The 22,280-nt window shown below is 39.7% G+C and overlaps 2 protein-coding genes across 2 annotated transcripts; both read left to right on the forward strand.

Moving 5' to 3' along the window:
- Positions 1-1,218: 1,218 nt before the first annotated feature.
- LOC146491504 (C-type mannose receptor 2-like) lies at positions 1,219-4,935 on the forward strand. Its single transcript, XM_085151923.1, has one exon. The coding sequence runs from the start codon at positions 1,818-1,820 to the stop codon at positions 2,667-2,669; it is 852 nt and encodes a 283-aa protein (XP_085008049.1). The 5' UTR covers positions 1,219-1,817; the 3' UTR covers positions 2,670-4,935.
- A 6,906-nt stretch (positions 4,936-11,841) lies between these two features.
- LOC146491505 (C-type mannose receptor 2-like) lies at positions 11,842-15,259 on the forward strand. Its single transcript, XM_085150402.1, has one exon. The coding sequence runs from the start codon at positions 12,097-12,099 to the stop codon at positions 12,946-12,948; it is 852 nt and encodes a 283-aa protein (XP_085006528.1). The 5' UTR covers positions 11,842-12,096; the 3' UTR covers positions 12,949-15,259.
- Positions 15,260-22,280: the final 7,021 nt, after the last annotated feature.

Raw genomic sequence — 22,280 nt, forward strand, 5'->3', positions numbered from 1 at the left:
CCAAGAGGAGTGTCAGTTTTCATCAGCATTTGTCCGGGAGGGAGACAGGCCGAGGACAAGCCCTTCAACCCCGGACCTGGGCCCGCTGAAGGTCGCCAGGGATTGGCAGATGCAAGTGGACTTGGAACAGAGGCTAATTTTTCCCACAGAGATCGCAACAACTACTCTGCGGCCAGACCTTGTCCTTTGGTCTAACTCCCAAAGACTTGCGTAAGTCATTGAGCTGACGGTACAATGGGAGGAAGCAATTGAGGAAGTATTTGAGCGTAAGAAGCTGCGGTATACCAACTTGGCAGCTGAGGCAGAGGACAGATGCTGGAAGATCAAGGTGCGCCCAGTGGAAGTGGGGTGCAGGGGCTTTGTTGCCAGTACAACAGCAAAACTGCTGAGAGAGATTGGGATCAGAGGACAGGCACAACGACAGGCTATAAGAGAACTGGCTAACACTGCTGAGAGGACCAGTCACTGGCTATGGCTAAAAAGGGCTGACATCACATGTCATGCGTTTTGCATATCTACTGTGAAGTAAGGCAGCACTTATGCTTTACCCTAAGAAAATTCTAAATTTGTTTATTGTTCTTGTCCTAACAACTTTAGGAAATATACGTCAGCATTAGTGCTGATATGTTAACAGATAAAAAAAAAGGGAGGCTAAGTCGCTGAGTCTTATCTGTGCTGTTTCACCATCATCCTGTCTGTAATCTGGGAATTTTCTGTATTGTTATATTTCTATATTTCTGCACCTTTAGGCAACTGTTGATTTGATTGCTATCAGACTCTTGAACAGCTGACCTGTTTTATCAGTAATAATAATTTTTGCACATCAGGTCACCTTACATATCGAACCAGCATATTAAGCTCAGAGCTCTTTTGCACACAAATGTATTTATTTATTTTTTGTCTCAATTTATTTGTTCATACTATTTGTATTTATCTGTTCTAGTTCTATCTGTACATATCAACAGGCATCTGTGTGTGGACAGCAGAGAAAGAATTTCATTGTACAGAGAAATGCTTTTCTTTGTACACATGCCAATGAACACTTTGAATCTTGAATCAATATAAATGAAATTAAATTGATCTGAAATTAATATATTATCAAAATAAAATCAAAAACACATATTTGTGTATCTAAATTGGCCACAGGTGTAGTTGTTTTGTCACAATGGTGTTCTGTCTGTCTGTCTTAGCCCTGCAACAGACTGGTACTTCACATATATATATATATCTGGGGGCAGCACGGTGGCACGGTGGTTAGCACTGTTGCCGCACAGCAAGAAGGTCCTGAGTTCAATTCCAACATCAGGCCGGGGTCTTTCTGTGTGGAGTTTGCATGTTCTCCCCGTGTTTGCGTGGGTTCTCTTTATTTATTTTCCAGTTAAATGCTATGACAATATAAAAACCGACTTGCTCTCACTGCAGAATAATATGGTTTGTTTGTTTGCCACCCATCCCTTGTGCTTTGCCTTAAACAAATTCTTAAATTTGTTTAGGCCATCCTCTTCCAAGAACCTTTAGATTTATGTCTGTCTGTGTATGTTTCAAAAGGCTATTATTATTAGTAGTAGTTATATTATTTCCTTATTCTGGAACCCCTATAACAACACCAACTACCAACATGTCAGGAAATATTTGTGTGGTTAAAAATAACTTCTCTGAATTTACTTAAAATGCTTTAAGCTCACTCAACTTGTGATTATTGTGTGGTTAAGAGAATGAAAGGGCCGACCTATATGCAAATGCATGTATGAAGGACAAGCATAAAAGGTGACAGCTCCAGAACAGATTTAACAAATCTTTTTAAATCAACGAAAACAATGGACAGACTCTTCACTTACATCCTGTTACTGTTGAGTTTGTCTGGGATTTTTAGTAAGAGTAAGTACATTTTCATCGAAGATCCGAAGACTTGGAATGTCGCGCAGAGTTACTGCCGGGAAAGCTACACAGACCTGGCCCCTGTTAGTAATGAACAGGACTTGAACGAACTTCAGAAGATGAAGCCCTCAGGCCTTGTCTGGGTAGGACTGCAAAGAATTTCAGGCACAAATAATTGGACCTGGTCAGGAGGTGGACCAATGGAGGTTGCTTGGGCAAATAACCAACCTGACAATGGCATTTCAGATACTAATGGCTATATCGACGGCAACGGACTGAGTGATGGAAAAGAAAGTGATAGTAGACCCTTCTTCTGCTACAGTCCAAAAGTGGTGAATGAGAAAAAGACTTGGGAGGAAGCTCTGGAGTACTGCAGAAATACCTACAGTGACCTCGCTAGTGTGGCATCAGTGACCGAGATGTTGCTGATACAGAGAGGACTGAAAAAGCAAAACACCACAGGTCCCTTCTGGATTGGATTGCATTTCTTCTTTAAAGACTGGCTGTGGGTGGACGGCCAGGAGCTGCGCTACGCATCTTGGGGTCAAGGGGTAAAACCAACATGTCCAGAAGTCCAGAGTGCAGAGTGTGCAGCCTTACAGGCAATGAAATGGTCGGCCAGTGACACAACCTCGGCTTCTTCTGGCACGTCTGTAATTGGAAGTGTTTATAATTTTTTAGCAAATACTGTGTGGAGAGATAATGCAACTCTTACTGCAGCTGTATATAATGGAGGAGGTGTCTGGGGGGCTCATAACTGTGAGGAAAAACTTAATTTTATTTGCTATTGAGCAAGTTTGCAAAATTAATTTGAATTACCCTTTAATAATTGTGGTTGAAATACTTTGGTTGTAATTTCTGTTTTGCTCCTTGTGGTGTGTTTGATTCTTTTCTTTCTTTCTATGGTAAAGGGGCACTTGATCAAATTAAAGAGTGCTGAATAGATTTGAAAACATCAAAACAATAAACACAGAAAGCAAACTTTGGTAAATAAAATGTCATAAGTAAATACAAACGAGATTAGAGTAATGTCTATATTTCAAAATTAATAAAAAGTCAGGCTGAAGAGGGAGGAATTAAGTTTAGTACTATTATTAGTACCATTATTTGCACTCAGGTCAGCTGAGTGCTGCATTTTTAGACTGAAAACTGGGTTGTGCAGCAGGATATAAGTCCTACATAAATACATACTGGAAAAATAAAAATAAACATAATTAATAACAACATAAGTATACTCCTAAAAATGAAACTATTTTCAAGCTTTTTTTTGTTGTTGTTTTTTTTTTTTCTTTCTATTGCTATAATGCTAATATTTTCGTTTTGGTAGAATATCTTTTAAAATGATAAACTCTCATTTCACTCAGTTCCCAAAATGTTTTAATTGTTGTGCTCCATGATGAGTAAACAGATATTGAACTATGTTGTGACAGAATTTGGTTCTTTTACTGTAAATAGAAATAATCATGTTAAACAGATGGATGAGTAGGCTGCTTTTTCAGTTTTTCTTTTACTCTCACTACAATATCTGAAAGGCAAACCAGTGTAACTCTAGAAGAAGTAAGTGTCTTACAGTAAGTGCTCGGTTAGTGAATCAGTTAGGCGTATTAAATACACAGTGTGTGATTTTCTCAGGCAAAGGAAAGAATCACACTACAAATTATGGCAGATTTAAAAATAAAAACCCAGTTAAAATAAAATCCAAGTCAAATATCATCATTAAATTTCTTGCTTAGTTGGGGGAGGTCCCAGGAAACCAATTTCTCTTTCTGACATTTAGATCACATGACAAAGTTTCCTGTTTTGTCTTTTGTAGCATGCACTAAAAGAACATCTATTTTTATTAGATTTGAGTGATATGTTAAAATTTTCCATCCTAACACATGCTAGTATAGATTAATTCCTTACGTCTGTGATACCTGTAGGATTATAGTTCAAACTATACATCAAACTGTACATTAAACTGGTGTACATTCAAGCAGCATTTTTAATGTAGCACAGAACACACACCATTGAGCAAACAGATTGTTAATTTACTGCTAAACTGCATTAAAAATGATTTAGCAGTGACAGGTCACACAAGCTCGTATGTTTGACACTGGACACATTTTGAAGTTGGCCAACAGTGGAATGCGTTACTTGCAGTGACCGCCCTCTTCAATCACAGAATCTCTGTGAAGTTTGCAAAGCAACACACGTCATCTCTGGTGACAGCGTTTAATTATGCTAGACTTTTAAAAAGCAACAAAAAGCAACAGTGGTGCAGAGAGTCCAAATACCTATGTGTACAAAAGCTGCTTATCTCTGCACAAAAGCCACTGGATTTTTACAAGAGACCGCAGTTTGCTCAGAGTTTTGAGATCTTCCCTATTTCATTAAAAATGCTTTTTTGATATGTCAGTTTTGATGTCAGTAGTTAGCAATGGATAGATAAAAGCTAAAGATATAATGGTACAATATATGGGCTACAAAATGTCCAGCAAGGTTTGACGCTCTACCTTGTTGGACGCTGGCTGTGTCTGGGTCTGAGTCTGACACCTACTGGATACTTTATATAACTACCTTTGTGTGCAACTGTGTGCTGTTGATCTGTTTCAACTTACTGAGGAATGTATATTTTATTTACTTTAATTTTGCATAAAGATAAACCATAAAAATGAAAATGAAATTTACAAACAAAAGCAGTGAAGATGGTCCAAAAAACTGTGTATACACAGGCTGGTCGATTTTACAAGACCACCGTTTGTGTAACATGCAATATAAATGCACCTCAAAGAACGTGCAGTTAGTGGACAAATGTGGACAATCATGTCTTTACCAATTATTAAGAAATGACTGTTGCTAATTTTGGTAATGACAACAGAATACATAGGGTCAAATATAACTGCTTTTTGGGAAAAATAATTGGAAGAAATTAGAAGATATCTGTTAGTTGCAATGTAAGCTTTACCACAGTGAAAATCTGTTCAAGCAAGATTTTCACTACAAAGCTGTCAATATAAGAAGTCACTTTCTGGATGTAACCTATGGATATGTAATCACCTAACTATCTAAATAAATAAATAAATAACCACATATCACGTGTTTTGTGAGTTTTTTGTTCTTACATGATTTTATTTATCTAGTTTTTTTCAAGATAAATATCACAAAGTGCTCCACAAAAAAATGCTGAAAAACCAAATAAGACGCATCTATGCATTTTTCTTCCACTTATTCGGTTCAGCACCACAGGAGGTGGCACACGAAGGGTTAACCAATGGCACGAGAATAGCTGGACTGGCCTGGTGATTTTTTGTTTTTATGGGCTGACGGACGCTGGAACTTCAGGTAAGAAATTATGACCTGCAGTCTGTCTGGGTCAGATATAAACCAAGTTTAGGTGTAGTTTATCGTTTATCGTTGTGCTGACTTTTTACAGTCAGTTACAATAACTCGTACTGCGTACTAGCTAGTATGATGTTACTGATAGTGAACTTTATTTTATTCATAAGGTTAGTTAGTAGAGTTGCCAACCGTTCCGTAAAATACGGCATCGTCCCATATTCGGAGAAAATATTACGCGTTTTGTATTGAGCTGAAATGTTTGTCCCGGACTTCAGTTACAATGAAAAAGACACAAAGCTGGAGTTATTCTGTGTCATTACGCTGCAGCTGCCTCTTCTCTCATTCTCCCCCTCCCTCTCCTGTTGCTACTTCAATCATGAAACTGATCAATGATCAGCTGATCGGCTTTTCTCTCTTGTTTGTTTATCACCCACTTTGCGCCAGAAAGAGGAAACGCGCTAAACAACAGCAGCACGTTTGATCAGCTGTTGTTAGAATTGATTTAATATTAATTTCTCGTATCAGCTGAGGTTTGCTGGAGCCACAGCTGTAAAAGCTGCTGGTCATGATGTTGGTTTGGATATGTGGTGAGAGGGAAACATGAAGATGAAACCAGGAGATGTCCTTACTGAATCATCAGAGCTGAACAGGTGATGGAGAAACAGGTTTACCTTTGAGGTGACATGGATTAGTTGAAGGGAAGTTATGAACTGTTTCTGAGAGAAAAATAACACCAGGATCCTTTTCTAAGTAGCTGACAGCTGGTAACTGTGCAGGGGCGGGTCTAGCAAAGTTTTGCCAGGAGGCAGGTGTCACACAGTGAAAATCTGTATTTATCTTGTACATTGGTTTTATTCTAATTTTTAGTGTCTATTTATGAGTGCATTTTTTATTTGCATGATTTTATTGTTTCTATTGCATGTTTGTATGTTGATATTTATATTGCATGGTTTTAATCCACTGTGGACTGGCTGCACATGGGACAAATTAGCTGATAGGGATCACCTGCTGAGGCATGGGTGTGTCCAGAGGTGGCCTATCAGCTGTGCAAAGACCTTTCAAAAGCAGGCTAGCTGAGCACTGGGATGAGAGAGGCCCAGATATGAGGAGGAATGTGTCACGTGAAAAGAGGGACCCACTGCCTAATTGTGGGGGTGTGACGCCTAACCTGGAGACAGATCGGCCAACGTGATGTGGCGACCCAGCTCTGTGCCTCATTTTCCCCACACAACAATATTACTTCTTTCATTCATTGTTATTAAAATATTTAAAACTTGTTTTTTTTATTATTATTGAGATTTCTACAGTTTAAATTTTCTCCTTTAATACGAACGTCTGGTTTTCATATACAGTGGAACCCCAACTTGTGAAATTAATTCGTTCCCGAGTGAACGATAGGCCATAGGCTAATTGTTAACTGCAACAACAATACATCATTCAAGTGGAACAGCAAAGTGCAAGTACGAAAGCCAAGGGGGTTGTCACATGATTCGGAAGGCATTCTGGGCATTCTGGGCTCAGCCAATCAGAGCCAGCGGATTTCGTTACGCGGGCATTTTGCAGTAACACAGGCAGAAATATTGGCGTTAAGTCCCTTTGTAACTTGAATTTTTTCTTAAATGGGGTATTCGTAAGTCGGGGTTCCACTGTATTAAAGAAATATTTTTTTTAAAAAAGGACAAAAAGCTGATTTTTAAGTTACAACAGGACCTTTCTTTAGGTTCCACAAAACTGGCAATAAAGAATTTTAAATTATTGTAATTTAGCTGTAACTAACTGTGTATGACCCTCAATTCACTTACAAAGACAGTAGGAGACAACGCGTGTGACTGGCAGCATTTGTGAGTAGGGTCTCCACTGTCGTTTACTGGGTGCAGCCGGGTTGGGAGAGGGTCGCCATGGCTATAAGCCAGGGCCCTCCTGGGACCATTGTTCTGGCCCCTATTTGTTATTTTACAGGGTGCCGACGCAAGGGGAGCTGTGGTGGCATTGCAGGACGGACTTGGGTGCAGAATGCAAGCTGGGCAGGGATGTGATGGGCCCAGTGGAAAGACAAGAGGACAGGAGGCTCCTCCTCGTCTGCCGAAGACAAGGCTGGCGTGGACTCCGCTCTAAAGAAGGAATTCCTGGACTGCTGGTGGACCCATAATGAACATGTGGCATACTAACATTAGGGGGAATTTAGTGAACGTAGAAGACTGTATTTTTACTAGTTTTAGCATTGGGTTTGTTTATTCCTGGGGGGTTTTAGCTATTAATAACATTTTATCATGTATGTTTTTAAGGGTGGTTTTTATTTGTGCTCTGTGAGTTTGTCGATGAGTTTGTTCCCAATGATGTCATTTTTTGTTTTTCTATTTCTGCTTTGACTTGCCCATCCCTTTTCTTTTATTTATTAAATTCTGGTTTAGGGAGGCTGAAGCCTATCCTTGCACAAGTTGCCGGGCTAACAAAAAGAGTGGGTGGTGACTAAAAGAATAAGAATGCAAATAGGGAAGTCAGAAAGGAGCATCCTTGTGTGGTTGGGCTAACCCCCAGAGGCCGGAGGCTAAAGAGCTCTACTACTAAAGAGTATGTTGGATTAATTGTAACCCTGCAAAAATAATAATGGTATTTGTTTTCTTCAGATGACGTTAATCACAAAACTAACAATGCTTTGAGAAAAAAAAAAAATTCTGTTATTATTATTTTCATATTTGCTTCTTGGACTTATTAAACTTATTTGTGGGATGCCCAGAGACTAGTTCAGTCAGTGCATGATAAACATTTTGACAGGATGAAACTTAAATTTGTTCTCTTGTCATCTTCATTTGTTCTCCAAGTATGATGATGTAACATGAAAACAACTTTGTCCTGTCAACCAAAAATATAATTTGTTTGTGTCCTGTGAACCTAATCAGCCCTCGTGCTTTTCCTTAAGCAAATTTTAAAAATTTGGTTGTTGTGCTTGTTGTCATTGACCTTGGGCTTCATCAGTTCTTCTGTATTTCCAGATTGCACTGAAAAGGGCATCATTTAAGTGTAAGATGTTTAGAAGAAAAGGTAGCTCAATGGTTCGGTGTCATGGTCCATGCACTGCTGGCACAGGTTGTTGAGTATGGTTTTGGACTTATTTGTTTCTATGAAAGAATAAATTAACTATGTTGTATTTCCTGATTCTGTTCCGATTCTGGCTGACGTCACAACATGGCATGAGTGATAGCTCACTCAGCTAGTGAGGATAGGTTATTAATGGTAGGTTAATAATGGTTGATAGGTTAATAATAATATCCTCACTAGCTGCATGTCTTTGGACTAAAGACCCCGATGGTGGAATTCAACTCAAGACTTTCTTGCTGTGAGACAATAGTGCTAACCACCTGGCCACCCCTATTATTATAATTGTTACTATTTCAACTATTATTAGTAGTACCATCTCTATCATTAAGTTCCCTATGCAAGGCACACTTACTATTATTGTTATTATTATGGAGGTACTGAAAAACAAAAAAATGAGGCATAAGTGCATCTAATTTGTTCTTCCGTCTAATAAAAAATATTTGAAACATAGTGCGAGGAGTGACATTAACTCTTGGATTGGAATGCCAGTGTGACAACTAATATGAAAACATTAATGCTGAATTACAAGTTTTATACTTTAGTTGACATTACTGTGCACTGCAGTGTCTGGCATGCTGTTCGACACATACAAGAAGTTATATAATGCTGTCCTACAGTTCAGGAAACACAGATTCTCTTCCAACCTAAAGAGACAGTGTATATGATTTAAAGACTGGACTCTCCAACCCCACGCATTGTTTCTTTTCTTTAATAAAATGCATTTTATGTGCTTTAAATAAATCTTCAGCTGTGGAGTGTTTATGTCCTGGTGACCAGCTTGGCAGCACCTGGGAATTGGAGTTAATGGCAGGCTGCACGATTTCCCCTCTGGCATTTATAATGGCAATGGAGTTGGTCATGCGGGCATCTCGGTGGGTAGTGGGAGGTGAGAGACTCAAGAGCACTGTTCCCTCTAAGCTGAGCACGTGAGCAATCGTGCACTGCTAACACAGTCTCCGCGCACAGAAAATCAGCAAAATAAAATAAATACATGTATTTACTTTAATTCCAATTCAGACTGGATTTTTTTTTGTGCGCAGCGCAGATTTTCTGTGTGGGGAGACCATGTGAACAGTGCGCGACTGCTCACGCACTCAGCTTAGAGTGGCCTTCGTCTTCCTCCCATTAGAGCCTACATGGATGACATGGCCATCATTACAACAACAAAACCATGTACTAGGCGATTGCTACAGAAGCTCCAGGAAAACATTGAATGGGCAAGAATGGAGTTTAAGCCAAGTAAATCTCGCAGCATCTCCATCATAAAAGGAAAACTGACAGCCAATCAATTCTATATCAGTGGAGAACAAATTCCAACAGTATTACAGAAGCCCATAAAGAGCCTGGGATGGTGGTATAATGCAGACCTCAATGATACTTGGCAACTAGAACAATTAAGGCAGAACTTGGCTAATGATCTCCAGCGGATTAACAACACTGCACTCCCAGGGAAACTGAAGCTCTGGTGCTTTCAGTTTAGGTTATTACCCACTACTGTGGCCTTAGACAATGTACGAGGTCTCACTCAATCATGCAATTGACTAAAGAGGCTAGTGAGCTCCTACGTTAAGAAGTGGCTCGGACTTCCCAAATGCCTCAGCAGCGTTGCACTCTATAGCGACGGGATACTGGCATTGCCAGGTAGAGGGGTTTAAATGTGCAAAAGCGAGGCTTGAGAGGCACTGCTCCCACCCTAACAAGAGAGGAAGTGGACCCCGGCCACATCTAAGCTACAGGCCAAATCTGCTCTTCGGCATCGTGACGTGGTTGGTCACATCCAACAGAGCACAGGAGGATTTGGTCTTGGAGCAGTAACACCTCTGTGGCAACAGGCATCTGTAACTGAACTTCAAAAAATGGTAGTGGAAAAGGTGCGACGACAGGAGGAAACAGCCAAACATGCTAGAGGTTCGGAAAAGACCCAGCCTGCCCCCTGTGTACAGTCCCAGCCACACTCAAGCACATCTTAGTTGGTTGTAGGACTAGCCTTACTCAGGGCAGATACACATGGAGACACAACCTGGTCCTCAGGTGTCTAGCCGAGAAAGTTGACCACAAAAGAAAATCCATCAACGCTCAACCTTTCACCAACCAAGAGGAGTGTCAGTTTTCATCAGCATTTGTCCGGGAGGGAGACAGGCCGAGGACAAGCCCTTCAACCCCGGACCTGGGCCCGCTGAAGGTCACCAGGGATTGGCAGATGCAAGTGGACTTGGAACAGAGGCTAATTTTTCCCACAGAGATCGCAAGAACTACTCTGCAGCCAGACCTAACTCCCAAAGACTTGCGTAAGTCATTGAGCTGACGGTACAATGGGAGGAAGCAATTGAGGAAATATTTGAGCGTAAGAAGCTGCGGTATACCAACTTGGCAGCTGAGGCAGAGGACAGACGCTGGAAGATCAAGGTGCGCCCAGTGGAAGTGGGGTGCAGGGGCTTTGTTGCCAGTACAACAGCAAAACTGCTGAGAGAGATTGGGATCAGAGGACAGGCACAACGACAGGCTATAAGAGAACTGGCTAACACTGCTGAGAGGACCAGTCACTGGCTATGGCTAAAAAGGGCTGACATCACATGTCATGCGTTTTGCATATCTACTGTGAAGTAAGGCAGCACTTATGCTTTACCCTAAGAAAATTCTAAATTTGTTTATTGTTCTTGTCCTAACAACTTTAGGAAATATACCTCAGCATTAGTGCTGATATGTTAACAGATAAAAAAAAAAGGGAGGCTAAGTCGCTGAGTCTTATCTGTGCTGTTTCACCATCATCCTGTCTGTAATCTGGGAATTTTCTGTATTGTTATATTTCTATATTTCTGCACCTTTAGGCAACTGTTGATTTGATTGCTATCAGACTCTTGAACAGCTGACCTGTTTTATCAGTAATAATAATTTTTGCACATCAGGTCACCTTACATATCGAACCAGCATATTAAGCTCAGAGCTCTTTTGCACACAAATGTATTTATTTATTTTTTGTCTCAATTTATTTGTTCATACTATTTGTATTTATCTGTTCTAGTTCTATCTGTACATATCAACAGGCATCTGTGTGTGGACAGTAGAGAAAGAATTTCATTGTACAGAGAAATGCTTTTCTTTGTACACATGCCAATGAACACTTTGAATCTTGAATCAATATAAATGAAATTAAATTGATCTGAAATTAATATATTATCAAAATAAAATCAAAAACACATATTTGTGTATCTAAATTGGCCACAGGTGTAGTTGTTTTGTCACAATGGTGTTCTGTCTGTCTGTCTTAGCCCTGCAACAGACTGGTGGTGACCTGTCCAGTATGTACTTCACATATATATATATCTGTAAAGTTAACTTGAACTTTATTTATTTTCCAGTTAAATGCTATGACAATATAAAAACCGACTTGCTCTCACTGCAGAATAATATGGTTTGTTTGTTTGCCACCCATCCCTTGTGCTTTGCCTTAAACAAATTCTTAAATTTGTTTAGGCCATCCTCTTCCAAGAACCTTTAGATTTATGTCTGTCTGTGTATGTTTCAAAAGGCTATTATTATTAGTAGTAGTTATATTATTTCCTTTTTCTGGAACCCCTATAACAACACCAACTACCAACATGTCAGGAAATATTTGTGTGGTTAAAAATAATTTCTCTGAATTTACTTAAAATGCTTTAAGCTCACTCAACTTGTGATTATTGTGTGGTTAAGAGAATGAAAGGGCCGACCTATATGCAAATGCATGTATGAAGGACAAGCATAAAAGGTGACAGCTCCAGAACAGATTTAACAAATCTTTTTAAATCAACGAAAACAATGGACAGACTCTTCACTTACATCCTGTTACTGTTGAGTTTGTCTGGGATTTTTAGTAAGAGTAAGTACATTTTCATCGAAGATCCGAAGACTTGGAATGTCGCGCAGAGTTACTGCCGGGAAAGCTACACAGACCTGGCCCCTGTTAGTAATGAACAGGACTTGAACGAACTTCAGAAGATGAAGCCCTCAGGCCTTGTCTGGGTAGGACTGCAAAGAATTTCAGGCACAAATAATTGGACCTGGTCAGGAGGTGGACCAATGGAGGTTGCTTGGGCAAATAACCAACCTGACAATGGCATTTCAGATACTAATGGCTATATCGACGGCAACGGACTGAGTGATGGAAAAGAAAGTGATAGTAGACCCTTCTTCTGCTACAGTCCAAAAGTGGTGAATGAGAAAAAGACTTGGGAGGAAGCTCTGGAGTACTGCAGAAATACCTACAGTGACCTCGCTAGTGTGGCATCAGTGACCGAGATGTTGCTGATACAGAGAGGACTGAAAAAGCAAAACACCACAGGTCCCTTCTGGATTGGATTGCATTTCTTCTTTAAAGACTGGCTGTGGGTGGACGGCCAGGAGCTGCGCTACGCATCTTGGGGTCAAGGGGTAAAACCAACATGTCCAGAAGTCCAGAGTGCAGAGTGTGCAGCCTTACAGGCAATGAAATGGTCGGCCAGTGACACAACCTCGGCTTCTTCTGGCACGTCTGTAATTGGAAGTGTTTATAATTTTTTAGCAAATACTGTGTGGAGAGATAATGCAACTCTTACTGCAGCTGTATATAATGGAGGAGGTGTCTGGGGGGCTCATAACTGTGAGGAAAAACTTAATTTTATTTGCTATTGAGCAAGTTTGCAAAATTAATTTGAATTACCCTTTAATAATTGTGGTTGAAATACTTTGGTTGTAATTTCTGTTTTGCTCCTTGTGGTGTGTTTGATTCTTTTCTTTCTTTCTATGGTAAAGGGGCACTTGATCAAATTAAAGAGTGCTGAATAGATTTGAAAACATCAAAACAATAAACACAGAAAGCAAACTTTGGTAAATAAAATGTCATAAGTAAATACAAACGAGATTAGAGTAATGTCTATATTTCAAAATTAATAAAAAGTCAGGCTGAAGAGGGAGGAATTAAGTTTAGTACTATTATTAGTACCATTATTTGCACTCAGGTCAGCTGAGTGCTGCATTTTTAGACTGAAAACTGGGTTGTGCAGCAGGATATAAGTCCTACATAAATACATACTGGAAAAATAAAAATAAACATAATTAATAACAACATAAGTATACTCCTAAAAATGAAACTATTTTCAAGCTTTTTTTTGTTGTTGTTTTTTCTTTTTCTTTCTATTGCTATAATGCTAATATTTTCGTTTTGGTAGAATATCTTTTAAAATGATAAACTCTCATTTCACTCAGTTCCCAAAATGTTTTAATTGTTGTGCTCCATGATGAGTAAACAGATATTGAACTATGTTGTGACAGAATTTGGTTCTTTTACTGTAAATAGAAATAATCATGTTAAACAGATGGATGAGTAGGCTGCTTTTTCAGTTTTTCTTTTACTCTCACTACAATATCTGAAAGGCAAACCAGTGTAACTCTAGAAGAAGTAAGTGTCTTACAGTAAGTGCTCGGTTAGTGAATCAGTTAGGCGTATTAAATACACAGTGTGTGATTTTCTCAGGCAAAGGAAAGAATCACACTACAAATTATGGCAGATTTAAAAATAAAAACCCAGTTAAAATAAAATCCAAGTCAAATATCATCATTAAATTTCTTGCTTAGTTGGGGGAGGTCCCAGGAAACCAATTTCTCTTTCTGACATTTAGATCACATGACAAAGTTTCCTGTTTTGTCTTTTGTAGCATGCACTAAAAGAACATCTATTTTTATTAGATTTGAGTGATATGTTAAAATTTTCCATCCTAACACATGCTAGTATAGATTAATTCCTTACGTCTGTGATACCTGTAGGATTATAGTTCAAACTATACATCAAACTGTACATTAAACTGGTGTACATTCAAGCAGCATTTTTAATGTAGCACAGAACACACACCATTGAGCAAACAGATTGTTAATTTACTGCTAAACTGCATTAAAAATGATTTAGCAGTGACAGGTCACACAAGCTCGTATGTTTGACACTGGACACATTTTGAAGTTGGCCAACAGTGGAATGCGTTACTTGCAGTGACCGCCCTCTTCAATCACAGAATCTCTGTGAAGTTTGCAAAGCAACACACGTCATCTCTGGTGACAGCGTTTAATTATGCTAGACTTTTAAAAAGCAACAAAAAGCAACAGTGGTGCAGAGAGTCCAAATACCTATGTGTACAAAAGCTGCTTATCTCTGCACAAAAGCCACTGGATTTTTACAAGAGACCGCAGTTTGCTCAGAGTTTTGAGATCTTCCCTATTTCATTAAAAATGCTTTTTTGATATGTCAGTTTTGATGTCAGTAGTTAGCAATGGATAGATAAAAGCTAAAGATATAACGGTACAATATATGGGCTACAAAATGTCCAGCAAGGTTTGACGCTCTACCTTATTGGACGCTGGCTGTGTCTGGGTCTGAGTCTGACACCTACTGGATACTTTATATAACTACCTTTGTGTGCAACTGTGTGCTGTTGATCTGTTTCAACTTACTGAGGAATGTATATTTTATTTACTTTAATTTTGCATAAAGATAAACCATAAAAATGAAAATGAAATTTACAAACAAAAGCAGTGAAGATGGTCCAAAAAACTGTGTATACACAGGCTGGTCGATTTTACAAGACCACCGTTTGTGTAACATGCAATATAAATGCACCTCAAAGAACGTGCAGTTAGTGGACAAATGTGGACAATCATGTCTTTACCAATTATTAAGAAATGACTGTTGCTAATTTTGGTAATGACAATAGAATACATAGGGTCAAATATAACTGCTTTTTGGGAAAAATAATTGGAAGAAATTAGAAGATATCAGTTTGTTGTAATGTAAGCTTTACCACAGTGAAAATCTGTTCAAGCAAGATTTTCACTACAAAGCTGTCAATATAAGAAGTCACTTTCTGGATGTAACCTATGGATATGTAACCACCTAACTATCTAAATAAATAAATAAATAACCACATATCACGTGTTTTGTGAGTTTTTTGTTCTTACATGATTTTATTTATCTAGTTTTTTTCAAGATAAATATCACAAAGTGCTCCACAAAAAAATGCTGAAAAACCAAATAAGACGCATCTATGCATTTTTCTTCCACTTATTCGGTTCAGCACCACAGGAGGTGGCACACGAAGGGTTAACCAATGGCACGAGAATAGCTGGACTGGCCTGGTGATTTTTTGTTTTTATGGGCTGACGGACGCTGGAACTTCAGATAAGAAATTATGACCTGCAGTCTGTCTGGGTCAGATATAAACCAAGTTTAGGTGTAGTTTATCGTTTATCGTTGTGCTGACTTTTTACAGTCAGTTACAATAACTCGTACTGCGTACTAGCTAGTATGATGTTACTGATAGTGAACTTTATTTTATTCATAAGGTTAGTTAGTAGAGTTGCCAACCGTTCCGTAAAATACGGCATCGTCCCATATTCGGAGAAAATATTACGCGTTTTGTATTGAGCTGAAATGTTTGTCCCGGACTTCAGTTACAATGAAAAAGACACAAAGCTGGAGTTATTCTGTGTCATTACGCTGCAGCTGCCTCTTCTCTCATTCTCCCCCTCCCTCTCCTGTTGCTACTTCAATCATGAAACTGATCAATGATCAGCTGATCGGCTTTTCTCTCTTGTTTGTTTATCACCCACTTTGCGCCAGAAAGAGGAAACCAGCGGATGTCGCGCTAAACAACAGCAGCACGTTTGATCAGCTGTTGTTAGAATTGATTTAATATTAATTTCTCGTATCAGCTGAGGTTTGCTGGAGCCACAGCTGTAAAAGCTGCTGGTCATGATGTTGGTTTGGATATGTGGTGAGAGGGAAACATGAAGATGAAACCAGGAGATGTCCTTACTGAATCATCAGAGCTGAACAGGTGATGGAGAAACAGGTTTACCTTTGAGGTGACATGGATTAGTTGAAGGGAAGTTATGAACTGTTTCTGAGAGAAAAATAACACCAGGATCCTTTTCTAAGTAGCTGACAGCTGGTAACTGTGCAGGGGCGGGTCTAGCAAAGTTTTGCCAGGAGGCAGGTGTCACACAGTGAAAATCTGTATTTATCTTGTACATTGGTTTTATTCTAATTTTTAGTGTCTATTTATGAGTGCATTTTTTATTTGCATGATTTTATTGTTTCTATTGCATGTTTGTATGTTGATATTTATATTGCATGGTTTTAATCCACTGTGGACTGGCTGCACATGGGACAAATTAGCTGATAGGGATCACCTGCTGAGGCATGGGTGTGTCCAGAGGTGGCCTATCAGCTGTGCAAAGACCTTTCAAAAGCAGGCTAGCTGAGCACTGGGATGAGAGAGGCCCAAGATATGAGGAGGAATGTGTCACGTGAAAAGAGGGACCCGCTGCCTAATTGTGGGGGTGTGACGCCTAACCTGGAGACAGATCGGCCGACGTGATGTGGCGACCCAGCTCTGTGCCTCATTTTCCCCACACAACATTATTACTTCTTTCATTCATTGTTATTAAAATATTTAAAACTTGTTTTTTTTATTATTATTGAGATTTCTACAGTTTAAATTTTCTCCTTTAATACGAACGTCTGGTTTTCATATACAGTGGAACCCCAACTTGTGAAATTAATTCGTTCCCGAGTGAACGATAGGCCATAGGCTAATTGTTAACTGCAACAACAATACATCATTCAAGTGGAACAGCAAAGTGCAAGTACGAAAGCCAAGGGGGTTGTCACATGATTCGGAAGGCATTCTGGGCATTCTGGGCTCAGCCAATCAGAGCCAGCGGATTTCGTTACGCGGGCATTTTGCAGTAACACAGGCAGAAATATTGGCGTTAAGTCCCTTTGTAACTTGAATTTTTTCTTAAATGGGGTATTCGTAAGTCGGGGTTCCACTGTATTAAAGAAATATTTTTTTTAAAAAAGGACAAAAAGCTGATTTTTAAGTTACAACAGGACCTTTCTTTAGGTTCCACAAAACTGGCAATAAAGAATTTTAAATTATTGTAATTTAGCTGTAACTAACTGTGTATGACCCTCAATTCACTTACAAAGACAGTAGGAGACAACACGTGTGACTGGCAGCATTTGTGAGTAGGGTCTCCACTGTCGTTTACTGGGTGCAGCCGGGTTGGGAGAGGGTCGCCATGGCTATAAGCCAGGGCCCTCCTGGGACCATTGTTCTGGCCCCTATTTGTTATTTTACAGGGTGCCGACGCAAGGGGAGCTGTGGTGGCATTGCAGGACGGACTTGGGTGCAGAATGCAAGCTGGGCAGGGATGTGATGGGCCCAGTGGAAAGACAAGAGGACAGGAGGCTCCTCCTCGTCTGCCGAAGACAAGGCTGGCGTGGACTCCGCTCTAAAGAAGGAATTCCTGGACTGCTGGTGGACCCATAATGAACATGTGGCATACTAACATTAGGGGGAATTTAGTGAACGTAGAAGACTGTATTTTTACTAGTTTTAGCATTGGGTTTGTTTATTCCTGGGGGGTTTTAGCTATTAATAACATTTTATCATGTATGTTTTTAAGGGTGGTTTTTATTTGTGCTCTGTGAGTTTGTCGATGAGTTTGTTCCCAATGATGTCATTTTTTGTTTTTCTATTTCTGCTTTGACTTGCCCATCCCTTTTCTTTTATTTATTAAATTCTGGTTTAGGGAGGCTGAAGCCTATCCTTGCACAAGTTGCCGGGCTAACAAAAAGAGTGGGTGGTGACTAAAAGAATAAGAATGCAAATAGGGAAGTCAGAAAGGAGCATCCTTGTGTGGTTGGGCTAACCCCCAGAGGCCGGAGGCTAAAGAGCTCTACTACTAAAGAGTATGTTGGATTAATTGTAACCCTGCAAAAATAATAATGGTATTTGTTTTCTTCAGATGACGTTAATCACAAAACTAACAATGCTTTGAGAAAAAAAAAAATTCTGTTATTATTATTTTCATATTTGCTTCTTGGACTTATTAAACTTATTTGTGGGATGCCCAGAGACTAGTTCAGTCAGTGCATGATAAACATTTTGACAGGATGAAACTTAAATTTGTTCTCTTGTCATCTTCATTTGTTCTCCAAGTATGATGATGTAACATGAAAACAACTTTGTCCTGTCAACCAAAAATATAATTTGTTTGTGTCCTGTGAACCTAATCAGCCCTCGTGCTTTTCCTTAAGCAAATTTTAAAAATTTGGTTGTTGTGCTTGTTGTCATTGACCTTGGGCTTCATCAGTTCTTCTGTATTTCCAGATTGCACTGAAAAGGGCATCATTTAAGTGTAAGATGTTTAGAAGAAAAGGTAGCTCAATGGTTCGGTGTCATGGTCCATGCACTGCTGGCACAGGTTGTTGAGTATGGTTTTGGACTTATTTGTTTCTATGAAAGAATAAATTAACTATGTTGTATTTCCTGATTCTGTTCCGATTCTGGCTGACGTCACAACATGGCATGAGTGATAGCTCACTCAGCTAGTGAGGATAGGTTATTAATGGTAGGTTAATAATGGTTGATAGGTTAATAATAATATCCTCACTAGCTGCATGTCTTTGGACTAAAGACCCCGATGGTGGAATTCAACTCAAGACTTTCTTGCTGTGAGACAATAGTGCTAACCACCTGGCCACCCCTATTATTATAATTGTTACTATTTCAACTATTATTAGTAGTACCATCTCTATCATTAAGTTCCCTATGCAAGGCACACTTACTATTATTGTTATTATTATGGAGGTACTGAAAAACAAAAAAATGAGGCATAAGTGCATCTAATTTGTTCTTCCGTCTAATAAAAAATATTTGAAACATAGTGCGAGGAGTGACATTAACTCTTGGATTGGAATGCCAGTGTGACAACTAATATGAAAACATTAATGCTGAATTACAAGTTTTATACTTTAGTTGACATTACTGTGCACTGCAGTGTCTGGCATGCTGTTCGACACATACAAGAAGTTATATAATGCTGTCCTACAGTTCAGGAAACACAGATTCTCTTCCAACCTAAAGAGACAGTGTATATGATTTAAAGACTGGACTCTCCAACCCCACGCATTGTTTCTTTTCTTTAATAAAATGCATTTTATGTGCTTTAAATAAATCTTCAGCTGTGGAGTGTTTATGTCCTGGTGACCAGCTTGGCAGCACCTGGGAATTGGAGTTAATGGCAGGCTGCACGATTTCCCCTCTGGCATTTATAATGGCAATGGAGTTGGTCATGCGGGCATCTCGGTGGGTAGTGGGAGGTGAGAGACTCAAGAGCACTGTTCCCTCTAAGCTGAGCACGTGAGCAATCGTGCACTGCTAACACAGTCTCCGCGCACAGAAAATCAGCAAAATAAAATAAATACATGTATTTACTTTAATTCCAATTCAGACTGGATTTTTTTTTGTGCGCAGCGCAGATTTTCTGTGTGGGGAGACCATGTGAACAGTGCGCGACTGCTCACGCACTCAGCTTAGAGTGGCCTTCGTCTTCCTCCCATTAGAGCCTACATGGATGACATGGCCATCATTACAACAACAAAACCATGTACTAGGCGATTGCTACAGAAGCTCCAGGAAAACATTGAATGGGCAAGAATGGAGTTTAAGCCAAGTAAATCTCGCAGCATCTCCATCATAAAAGGAAAACTGACAGCCAATCAATTCTATATCAGTGGAGAACAAATTCCAACAGTATTACAGAAGCCCATAAAGAGCCTGGGATGGTGGTATAATGCAGACCTCAATGATACTTGGCAACTAGAACAATTAAGGCAGAACTTGGCTAATGATCTCCAGCGGATTAACAACACTGCACTCCCAGGGAAACTGAAGCTCTGGTGCTTTCAGTTTAGGTTATTACCCACTACTGTGGCCTTAGACAATGTACGAGGTCTCACTCAATCATGCAATCGACTAAAGAGGCTAGTGAGCTCCTACGTTAAGAAGTGGCTCGGACTTCCCAAATGCCTCAGCAGCGTTGCACTCTATAGCGACGGGATACTGGCATTGCCAGGTAGAGGGGTTTAAATGTGCAAAAGCGAGGCTTGAGAGGCACTGCTCCCACCCTAACAAGAGAGGAAGTGGACCCCGGCCACATCTAAGCTACAGGCCAAATCTGCTCTTCGGCATCGTGACGTGGTTGGTCACATCCAACAGAGCACAGGAGGATTTGGTCTTGGAGCAGTAACACCTCTGTGGCAACAGGCATCTGTAACTGAACTTCAAAAAATGGTAGTGGAAAAGGTGCGACGACAGGAGGAAACAGCCAAACATGCTAGAGGTTCGGAAAAGACCCAGCCTGCCCCCTGTGTACAGTCCCAGCCACACTCAAGCACATCTTAGTTGGTTGTAGGACTAGCCTTACTCAGGGCAGATACACATGGAGACACAACCTGGTCCTCAGGTGTCTAGCCGAGAAAGTTGACCACAAAAGAAAATCCATCAACGCTCAACCTTTCACCAACCAAGAGGAGTGTCAGTTTTCATCAGCATTTGTCCGGGAGGGAGACAGGCCGAGGACAAGCCCTTCAACCCCGGACCTGGGCCCGCTGAAGGTCTCCAGGGATTGGCAGATGCAAGTGGACTTGGAACAGAGGCTAATTTTTCCCACAGAGATCGCAAGAACTACTCTGCAGCCAGACCTTGTCCTTTGGTCTAACTCCCAAAGACTTGCGTAAGTCATTGAGCTGACGGTACAATGGGAGGAAGCAATTGAGGAAATATTTGAGCGTAAGAAGCTGCGGTATACCAACTTGGCAGCTGAGGCAGAGGACAGACGCTGGAAGATCAAGGTGCGCCCAGTGGAAGTGGGGTGCAGGGGCTTTGTTGCCAGTACAACAGCAAAACTGCTGAGAGAGATTGGGATCAGAGGACAGGCACAACGACAGGCTATAAGAGAACTGGCTAACACTGCTGAGAGGACCAGTCACTGGCTATGGCTAAAAAGGGCTGACATCACATGTCATGCGTTTTGCATATCTACTGTGAAGTAAGGCAGCACTTATGCTTTACCCTAAGAAAATTCTAAATTTGTTTATTGTTCTTGTCCTAACAACTTTAGGAAATATACGTCAGCATTAGTGCTGATATGTTAACAGATAAAAAAAAAAGGGAGGCTAAGTCGCTGAGTCTTATCTGTGCTGTTTCACCATCATCCTGTCTGTAATCTGGGAATTTTCTGTATTGTTATATTTCTATATTTCTGCACCTTTAGGCAACTGTTGATTTGCTTGCTATCAGACTCTTGAACAGCTGACCTGTTTTATCAGTAATAATAATTTTTGCACATCAGGTCACCTTACATATCGAACCAGCATATTAAGCTCAGAGCTCTTTTGCACACAAATGTATTTATTTATTTTTTGTCTCAATTTATTTGTTCATACTATTTGTATTTATCTGTTCTAGTTCTATCTGTACATATCAACAGGCATCTGTGTGTGGACAGTAGAGAAAGAATTTCATTGTACAGAGAAATGCTTTTCTTTGTACACATGCCAATGAACACTTTGAATCTTGAATCAATATAAATGAAATTAAATTGATCTGAAATTAATATATTATCAAAATAAAATCAAAAACACATATTTGTGTATCTAAATTGGCCACAGGTGTAGTTGTTTTGTCACAATGGTGTTCTGTCTGTCTGTCTTAGCCCTGCAACAGACTGGTGGTGACCTGTCCAGTATGTACTTCACATATATATATATCTGTAAAGTTAACTTGAACTTTATTTATTTTCCATTGAAATACTATGACAATATAAAAAACGACTTGCTCTCACTGCAGAATAATATGGTTTGTTTGTTTGCCACCCATCCCTTGTGCTTTGCCTTAAGCAAATTCTTAAATTTGTTTAGGGCGTCCTCTTCCAATAACCTTTAGATTTATGTCTGTCTGTGTATGTTTCAAAAGGCTATTATTATTAGTAGTAGTAATATTATTTCCTTATTCTGGAACCCCTATAACAACACCAACTACCAACATGTCAGGAAATATTTGTGTGGTTAAAAATAACTTCTCTGAATTTACTTAAAATGCTTTAAGCTCACTCAACTTGTGGTT

The sequence above is a fragment of the Neolamprologus multifasciatus genome, chromosome 23 (assembly GCF_963576455.1).
Source record: "Neolamprologus multifasciatus chromosome 23, fNeoMul1.2, whole genome shotgun sequence".
NCBI classification, from domain to species: Eukaryota; Metazoa; Chordata; class Actinopteri; order Cichliformes; family Cichlidae; genus Neolamprologus; species Neolamprologus multifasciatus.